The following is a 9212-nucleotide window of genomic DNA, read 5'->3' as shown; positions in this document are numbered from 1 at the left end:
TTTTACACGTGTAACCAGAAATATCCCTTCTTAACGTCATTTCCTCTGTCAACTCGATAATTCCAAGTCATATCCTCACTATGAGGTAGTGTGAGATAAGTTGACAGGTAATAGACGCAGATAATAAAATATAAAACCCGAATAATAACTATAATTTTGGTAAAATATAATTACTTGATGCTTTTCTTAAGGGCTTTTTCCAGTTTCTTCACCTGTTGTTTATAAAGTCTTAATTCGTGCTGTGTAGGCCTGCAAAAAATGAATCACATCAAATGCACACAATTTACTAAATAAAACAATAAAGGCACTTCACGATAAACAACAAATGACACCTTGTTACAAATATACTCTTGAAATTCTCAAAAACAGATCATGACTGCTATGAAGAATTTACTGGCCACATGGATTTCTTCTGTGTAATTCCTTACTCAAAACTTTTTACTCGTTTTTTTGTTGTTACTTACCTATTGCTTGTTTTTATGGTGAAATATTTCAAATATAAAGACAAGACTAGAAATACTATACTATATCCTGGAGTACGCACTACCCAGTTTAATCAAATTTGGACATATGCAGACTCGTTCCCAGTCGCTGTCACCTGTAACCTGGACTGAGGACTCCACGTGTACTTCACTACCGTGTCCCCTCTCTCCCACACCCCAGGTAACCACAAACCTGCGTTTACTGTTCACAATTCCCATGCATGTTTTTTAAAATTTCTACTACATATTTATATAACCATAAATAAATGTGTGGCAGGTTTTCAAACTTTGTATTAATGGTTTATTCTGTAGGGATCAGGACCTTCTCTGTTAAAATACAAGCTGTATGAGAACAAGGAGTTTGTCACGGTCACTGTTCTATCCTAGAGCTTTGGTGGAGAGTCTAACTTATAAAATAAGTATTTGCTGAATGGGGAAAAAAAAGTCTCAGGACCAGCAGTTAGCATAATGGCTATGTCGCTGGACTCCCATGTGGTTGGCCGCAGTTCGAGTCCTGGACCCGGTGGTTTAAACTCACAATGGGCCTGTGTGCGTGCGTGCCCAAGATCCCGAGAGGAGAATGGAGGAGAAGGGATTACGGCGTGGCCATCCCCCCTGGGGGTGATTTCTCGCTTTCTGTCTCTATGTCTCTCTCTGTCTTTCTGGCAAGCACATGTGCCCTATAGCAAAAACCTCTCAAAAAAAAAAAAAAAGGAAAACAAAGTCTCAGCAGTGTTTATTCCTTATTACTCACCGTCAATGTGTAGAGCACGAGACTTTAGTAGCTGTGCTAAATATACATTTCTGCTGTGTGCCATTAAAGCTTTGTACTTTTTCCTCCCGCCACACAGAGAGAAATAACAAGACACGCTGAAGCACTCTGAGAATGAAAAACCTACTGGTGTGAGACTGAATCTGATACAGCAAATGACAACGTACCGTACATTTTTAAATTGCTGAGAGTGAATTTCAAACCTTTTCACCACCAAAAAACAGGAATTGAGATAATAGATATGTTAATTAGTTTTATTTAATTATTCACATTATATTAGTAAGTCATAATATAACTTTGTACCCCACAAATATATGTAATTTTTAATTTATAATTTAAAATATAACAATTATGCTGGGTGAAGAAATACAGACCAAAAAGAGTAAATATCGTACGGCTCCATTTACACAAAGTTTAACAGAAGCTGATGCGTAGGCCAGGAGCCAGTCGGTGGTGGCCTGAGGCCAAGGCTGGCAAGGAGGGAGCGTAGGGAGACAGAGGGGGCCAGAGAGACCTCCAAGTGCTCACCTCTGCCTGCGTGTCTCTACATCACAACTTACAGACTGGGCACTGGAAATATGTGCAGTGCAAAATGTATCTGTTATACCTCAATAAAGCTAATTTTGAAAAGCAAAAAATGAAAACAAGGCTAAGCCTGCTCGATGTCCTCACCCAGCTCTACGTTCTCTAGTGTGGACTCTGTTACCCTACTTCCTTCGCCTGCCCACGTGTTCTCGTTCCTTCCGGCACGGATCGTGCAACAACCGGCTAGAACGAGTTAGCGGAGTAAGAGGGCCCCAGACCAACAGTGGAGGGGCTAGAGGGGTTCATCTAACACCCCAGATTGCAACACGTGCTTACTTTTCAAAGGATAAGTTACGATGATTCCCGTTTCTTTTACCTGGTTTCCAAATCTTTTTGGAGGTTCAGCTTATCATTTAAAAGTGCATCGATCTTGGATTTTGACTCCTTGAGCTGATTCTGTAAAGACTGCAACACATTTCGTAGAAAACGAATTAACGCTCCTAGGAGGCTCCTTTACTTAGTAGAGAGTATTTATTAGTTATAGTCTCCATACCATGAGAAGGCCTTTGTAAGTTGGTGAGGATTCCAGATTTCTGTAGTCTTTCTCTTCTTCTGATTGGCTTTCATCTTCTTTATCTTGCCTATGAAAAAATATATACAGTGTACCTTTTGTTTTTAAGAGAGAGATTTTTGCTATAGGGCATGCGTGCTTGCCAGAGAGACAGAGATGGAAATCACACATACACTCCCCCCCCAGGGGGATGGCCACACTGCAATTCCTTCTCCTCCATTCTCCTCTTGGGATTTTGGGGACACACGCACACACAAATTTCTTTCTTTTTTTTTTTTTAAGAGGTTTTTGCTATAGGGCACATGCGCTCACCAGAAAGACAGAGAGAGAGACAAGAAGAGAGAAATCACCCCCTGGGCTGATGGCCACACCACAATCCCTTCTCCTCCATTCTCCTATCGGGATCTTGGGCAGGCACGCACACGTGCCCAGCGTGAGTTTAAGCCACCGAGTCCAGGACTTGAACTGTGGTCGACTACATGGGAGTCCAGCAACATAGCCATTACGCTAACTGCTGGTCCCACACCCATGAATTTTTTTTTTTTTTTAGAGATTTTCACTGTAGGGCACGTGCGCTCGCCAGACAGACAGAGAGAGACATAGAGACAGAAAGCGAGAAATCACTCCCCAAGGGGGATGGTCACGCCACAATCCCTTCTCCTCCATTCTCCTCTCAGGATCTTGGGCACGCACGCACACGCGCCCGGCGTGAGTTTTAAGCCACCGGGTCCGGGACACGAACCACGGTCGACTACGTGGGAGTCCAGCGACATAGCCATTACGCTAACTGCTGGTTCCCACAAATAATTCTTGAAAAAAGGCTATAAAAATTTTTGGTGTGATTTATTAGTGGACGCATCATGACTTTTCTGACAACCCCAACAGATTCAAAAATTGTAATACAGGATTATTCTTACCTTTGTGCACAGATTTTCTTAATTTTAGATTCATAGTAGTCAATCAGGCAAAGTAACCTAAAAAACAGAAGAATCACTTACAAAATGTGGCTATTAGAGCATCTACTATTCTTCCTATGTAATTTCAAATTACGAGTGAGAAAATTAAGTATAGGTAAGCTTAAAAATGTAAGCGATTCTTACTAGAAGTAAATACTACATGAAGTCATATATATGTGTTTTTACATCTATTTATTCACTTATTTGTTTGTCTGTCTGTTGTAATTTTCAAGCAGCCAGGTCCCAGACTAGAACTGCAGTCTGCCATGAGGGAATGCAGTGTTTTAACCACCGTATCGCCTCAATTCATATATTTTATATTAACTTCAAAGTGTAGATTTACATAAAGATAATCACAGCCATTATATCTGAACACACTAAATGTATTTCCCCTGTGCTAACAGCAATCTCTGTAGTACTCTCTCCCACAGCAATACCCCCCGGCATGCAATGTGTTCTGCACAAAGTTGTTCACTGTACACTGTTTATTTTTTGCCCTAAGGTGTGCGTGCTCGCCAAAGAGACGGAGACAGCGAGAGGGAAAGTGAGAAATCACCCCTGGGGGGAGGGTCACATCACTATCACTTCTCCTTCATTCTCCTCCCAGGATTTTGGGCACGCATGCACACACGTGTCCAGCGTGAGTTTTAAGCCACGAGGCTTGGACTCGAACTGCAGTCAGCTATGTGGGAGTCCAGCCACGTAACCACGATGCCATCTGCCGGCGCCTGTACCACTTCTTAAAGGAATGAAAAATCAAAAACTAATACGCTTCCATGGGGGCAGGTTACACAACAGCTTATCTGTTCTACAGGGAAATGCGGCATTAGAAGATGCCATGCGGGACCAGCAGGGGGCATGGGGTTAAGGTGCTGGATTCCCACGTGGCCGACCAAGGTTTGATGCCTGGGCCTGGTGGCTTACTTTTTATTCCCCCACCCCAACAGTGCATGTGCCTTATAGCAAATTAAAATAATAATGATAATATTTTTAAAGAAGGCATCATATAAATCTGTATATCCTAACAATGGGTAAGGGAAAATTCATGTTGCACAATCTAATGACTGTCACTCTACTTTTGACTAAAAAAAGGAAAACTTATATCAGTTTGTATATATATATTTAAAAAGAACTCTACAGGTTTTTTTTTTTTTTTTTTAGAGAGAGATTTTTGCAATAGGGCATGTGCACTTGCCAGAGAGACAGAAAGCGAGAAATCACCCCCCAGGGGGGATGGCCAGGCCGCTATCCCTTCTCCTCTGTTCTCCTCTCGGGATCTTGGGCACACACGCAAGTGTGCCAGGCATGAGTTTTAGGCCACCGGGTCTGGGACTCGAATGGCAGCTGAAGACATGAGAGTCCAGCGACATAGCCATTACTTCCTCCCAGGTTCTTAACTGAAGGAAAATATTATCAGCAGTGTGTTGGTTGTCACACTGACGACTTTGGGAAAGGGGCAGAACGCTAAAAGTCCATCAGCGAATGTGACGACCCTACATGGCCAGGTACTGTCCCACTGGGAACACCCACAGCCCTCCTGTGGGGAAACACCAGAAGGACATACGCCAGGCCGTTAGGAGGTCAGCGCTAGACTGTGGAGATCGGCAGAGGCACGTAGGTCTGCAACAGCTTCCTTTATATCATTTCCTACTGTTTGAATGTTTTAAAGAATTATTTAACTTTATTTATTTAAATTTGCCCAGAGAGGGACAGAGTGAGAGAGTAAGAGAGAGTGAGAATGAGAAAGAGAGAGAGAGAGAGAGAGCAAGCCGCCAGGTCCAGGACTCAAACCACAGTTAGCCATGTGGAAATCCAGTGCCTTAACCACTATGCCACCTGCTGGCCCCTACTATGGAAATTTTTTAAATCCTAAGAAAGCATTATACTCTCATGTTTTATTCTTTTTACTTTCTGGGTTTTCTTTTTGTTTGTTTTTTTGTTTTTTAATTCCCAGAAGCTGTATGTGCTCCCTGGGAAGAAAGAGAGAAAGCACCCCCTATAGAAAATGGTCACACCACAAACCCTCCTTCATTTCTCCCTCTTTCAGGGTTTTGGGCACACATGCACGTACACCCAGAGTGCTCTCCTATTTTGTTCTTTTCTTTTTGCCATAGGGTGTACTCGCCAGAGACAATGAGAGGGGAATCCCCCCAGAGGGATGGCCATGCTGCAATCCCCTCTTCCATTCTCCTCCTGGGATTGTGGGCACACACACCCAGCATGATTTTCAAGCCACTGGGTCCAGGACTCATACCTTGGTCAGCCATGTGCAGGTCACTGCCCTAACCACCATGCTACAAGGTGGCCCTTTTTTCCTTAAGATAGGGTCTTGCCATGTTGTGCTCCCCCTGCCTCAGCCTCCCCATAGCTGGATTCAAGCAAACACTGCCACATCCTGCTCTTCCCAGCTCACCCACAGCAGACGTAGCACCATGTTGCCCCAGTCAGCCCCAAGCTCGAGCTCTTCCTTGCCTCAGCACCCTCGAGTGCTGGGATTAAAGGCACCAGTCACCACACCCGGCCTCAGGTTGGACCAGGAACGAGCCTAGGCCTCTCCCGTGGTCACAGCCTGAAAAGCAGTGTCTTAATGGTGTGCTCCATGCAGTTGGGCCTCGCATGTCTGTTTGTTTTTTTAAGTTTGTTTATTTTGTTCACAACAGAGCACACATGTGAACCCAGGAGAGAGAGACAGAGAAAGGAAGACAGGAACTTTTTACAGGGTCTCGTTATGCTGCAGCCCCTTCCCCCAGCCCTCCAGGGCATTCAGGTGCCTGGCATGTTTCAGGTCAACGTGGGACCTGAACCTGTGGCCAGCCATGTGGCTTCCAGCACTGCAGTTCAATATGCTGCCTGCATCGTGGAGGCTGGGGGTAAAGAAACTATTTAAATAATTTCCAACCTATTTTGGGAAAAATATCACAAAGTCATCCCCCTTTTCGTATCTGATTCAGCCAGCCATGCTTGTAATACTTCAACTCTCCAGAATAGTCTCTTGAACCTTTCCTGATGTCAACATACACCAGATTTCATATCATCCCACAACGACGCTTTACTCTTCCTTATATCCTACAAAACCCTCTCTACTTACTTCCCCCTTATGCTGCTAATCCGTTTCTAGTGTTTCTCTTCATAGAAAGCTTCATTCTGAGTGCTCATCATCAACTACTCCCACAAGCTTTTAGGGAGCCCTCATTATTTGTCAACTACTGGGAACCTGCGTAAGTAAGACGGCGGGACGGTAAACGAGTAAGCTGACAGGCAGTCGGACCCTCTCCTCCTCAAAACACAACTGTTCCTTGGTCACGGTTCTCAAATACAGCTCCTCTTCTGCCTCTTCTTCCTCTACATGAGACCTGGAAGTTCTTGGCAGTTTGGCCCTTCCAGAAGAAGGCCTGACATCTCTACGCATTTGGGCAAAGGTGCCTGACTAGGCCCACTGCCACATGAATTCACCATCTGCCCTCCCTAGCCTCGCAAATCAGGGCTGAGAAGCGGCCATCCTTGACTCTTTCTGCATCTACGGCCAGTCAGCCTGGCCACCGGTCCGTCTCTGCAGCATTTCTCCTCCCTTTCGGTCCCAGCTCACCCCTTCATTCTCACCTGGACTGTTACAAATGACTACTAACTTGGCTTTCTTTCTCTCAAGTGGCATGGTGGTTAAGATGGCTAGATTCCACATAGCTGACTACGGGGTTCAAGTCCCACATCTAGCGGCTTATAAAACACACAGGGTGCATGCGCATGCATGCCCAAAATCCTGAGAGGAAAATGGAGAAGGGACGGTGGCATGGTTATCTCCGTTCCCATCTCTATCTGACAAGTCATGAGCTCTATAGCAAATTTAGAAAAAAAAAAAAAGAAAGAAAGAAACCTGGGGTATGGGCCAACCCATGGCCTCATGGTTCAGGCTGCTGGACCCCACATGGCCGACCATGTGATTTGAATCTCAGACTTGGTGGCTTAAAAAACATGCTGGGTATGTGTCCAGTCCTCCATGGCCAATAAGGGAGGATTCCTGCGAGCACATTCCTCTAAATGAAACACCCTGTCTCTTACCTTTGCCTATCGAAATTCTAGTTATTAGTAGCCCAGCTGAAAGGTTATCTTCTTCATGCACTAGCTGGCTACCCACCTGTCATTCAGTCAGCTTACTACTGTTAGTTATTCTGGCATTATTACTTCCAAACTACTTTTACATATTATAGGATAAAGCAAGTAATTACGTACTATCCCTAGGAATAATGATTTTCAGTGTAAAAGTAATGTTACAAATATAAAATCAAAGGATTTAAATGGAAATATTATAATGTTAATTTTGGCTGAAAAAAAAAACAAAACAAAAATACATAGTTCTTATTCTTTCTACAGAAAAGTCTGAAAATCAACAACATGGTAACAATAAGGATTCTCAACAACCACCATGTTTTTTCTCACTAAAAGGAATCAGAGTTCTTTTGAGAAATTACTAGTTAATTATAAATTTAACTTGCTTAATTTCAAATGTTTAGTGTTACTTATTTTTTAAAATGCTTTGCCATAGGACACATGTGCTCGCCCAAGAGAGACAGAGACAGTGAAGGCGAAAGTGAGAACCGCCACCCCCCCAGGGGTGTGGCCACAGTGCATTCCCTTCTGCTCCATTCTCTTCCTGGGATTTTGGGCAGGTACACATACATGCCTGGTGTGAGTTTCAAACCACCAGGTCCATGTGGCTGACCATGTGGGAGTCTAGTGCCTTAACTACCTTGCTACCTGCTTGCCTGTGTTTGGTGCTGTTAGCAAATGTCCGATGACATTTCTTGAAAGAGCTCTATGGCCAACAAAAGTACAGAATGGGGGAACCAGCAGTTAGCGTAATGGCTATGTCGCTGGACTCCCACGTAGTCAACCGCGGTTCGCGTCCCGGACCCGGTGGCTTAGAACTCATGCCGGGTGCGTGTGCGTGCGTGCCCAAGATCCCGAGAGGAGAATGGAGGAGAAGGGATTGCGGCGTGACCATCCCCCCTGGGGGGTGATTTCTCGCTTTCTGTCTCTATGTCTCTCTCTGTCTGTCTGGCGAGCGCACGCGCCCTATAGCAAAAATCTCTCCAAAAAAAAAAAAAAAAAGCACAGAATGGCATGGGAAAAAAAGCCTAAGAACAGGAAACAGAATCCTCTGAATCCTCTAGATATTGAGAGATACAACCATCCCCAAGCTAAAAGCAGTTAAAATAAAACACGAATTCAGCTATACGTCAGCTTATTTGTAAACATTACTGTCTATCCAAGACGGTATGAGGAACTCTTTTGCAGAGGTAGGCAAACACTCTGTTCTGAGTGACAATGCGCTCTTCTTCCTCCTTTGTTAATCTATAGATGTCCTTCTGCAAAGCAGCAATAGTCTCTTGCTGTTTCATTCGTTTCTTCTTGTAATGTTGACATTTTGCCTGTAAGACATTTTTTAAGAACACAATTATTATATGTACATCTAGGGGATGCCCTAACGATACGGTATGCAGAGCATCTTCACAGCTTCTACTCAACCATTGAGGCTACTTTTAAATGGATGCAAGCTACAAGAACACTAATACATCAGAAATGTGAAAAGTAGAACAAATAAAGTAGCTGCAAAATGGGCAGACTATAGCTTACAATGGCATGCATTCAGGAGGTCGTAATACAGGAACTTGAATGCAAGAATCTATATGAAACTAAGTAGAATTTTATGTTTAAGTTTAGATGAATACAATCAAGAAGGAACCTTTTTTTTTTTTTGGAGAGATTTTCACTGTAGGGTGCATGCGCTCGCCAGACAGACAGAGAGAAACATAGAGACAGAAAGCAAGAAATCACCCCCCAGGGGGGATGGTCACGCCGCAATCCCTTCTCCTCCATTCTCCTCTCGGGATCTTGGGCACGCACGCACA

At 43.9% G+C, this 9212-nt stretch overlaps 1 protein-coding gene across 2 annotated transcripts in view; it reads right to left on the bottom strand.

Annotated features, from left to right (window-relative positions):
- Nucleotides 1-9212, bottom strand: part of CEP70 (centrosomal protein 70) — a 39827-nt gene that overhangs the window by 19659 nt on the left and 10956 nt on the right. Inside the window, exons 7-11 of one of the 2 annotated variants that reach the window (XM_014591446.2) lie at nucleotides 8563-8732; nucleotides 3268-3324; nucleotides 2333-2420; nucleotides 2156-2244; nucleotides 175-249 (exon numbers count right to left, since the gene is read on the bottom strand). In XM_014591446.2, coding sequence (XP_014446932.1) covers nucleotides 175-249; nucleotides 2156-2244; nucleotides 2333-2420; nucleotides 3268-3324; nucleotides 8563-8732 — 479 coding nt within the window. Of the gene's footprint in view, nucleotides 1-174; nucleotides 250-2155; nucleotides 2245-2332; nucleotides 2421-3267; nucleotides 3325-8558; nucleotides 8733-9212 lie in introns of those variants that run through there. The other variant, XM_027775579.1, reaches the window with a different exon arrangement.

The sequence above is a fragment of the Tupaia chinensis genome, unplaced genomic scaffold, assembly GCF_000334495.1.
Source record: "Tupaia chinensis unplaced genomic scaffold, TupChi_1.0 Scaffold000574_1, whole genome shotgun sequence".
NCBI classification, from domain to species: domain Eukaryota; kingdom Metazoa; phylum Chordata; class Mammalia; order Scandentia; family Tupaiidae; genus Tupaia; species Tupaia belangeri.
This window is presented reverse-complemented; position numbering and strand designations above follow the sequence as displayed.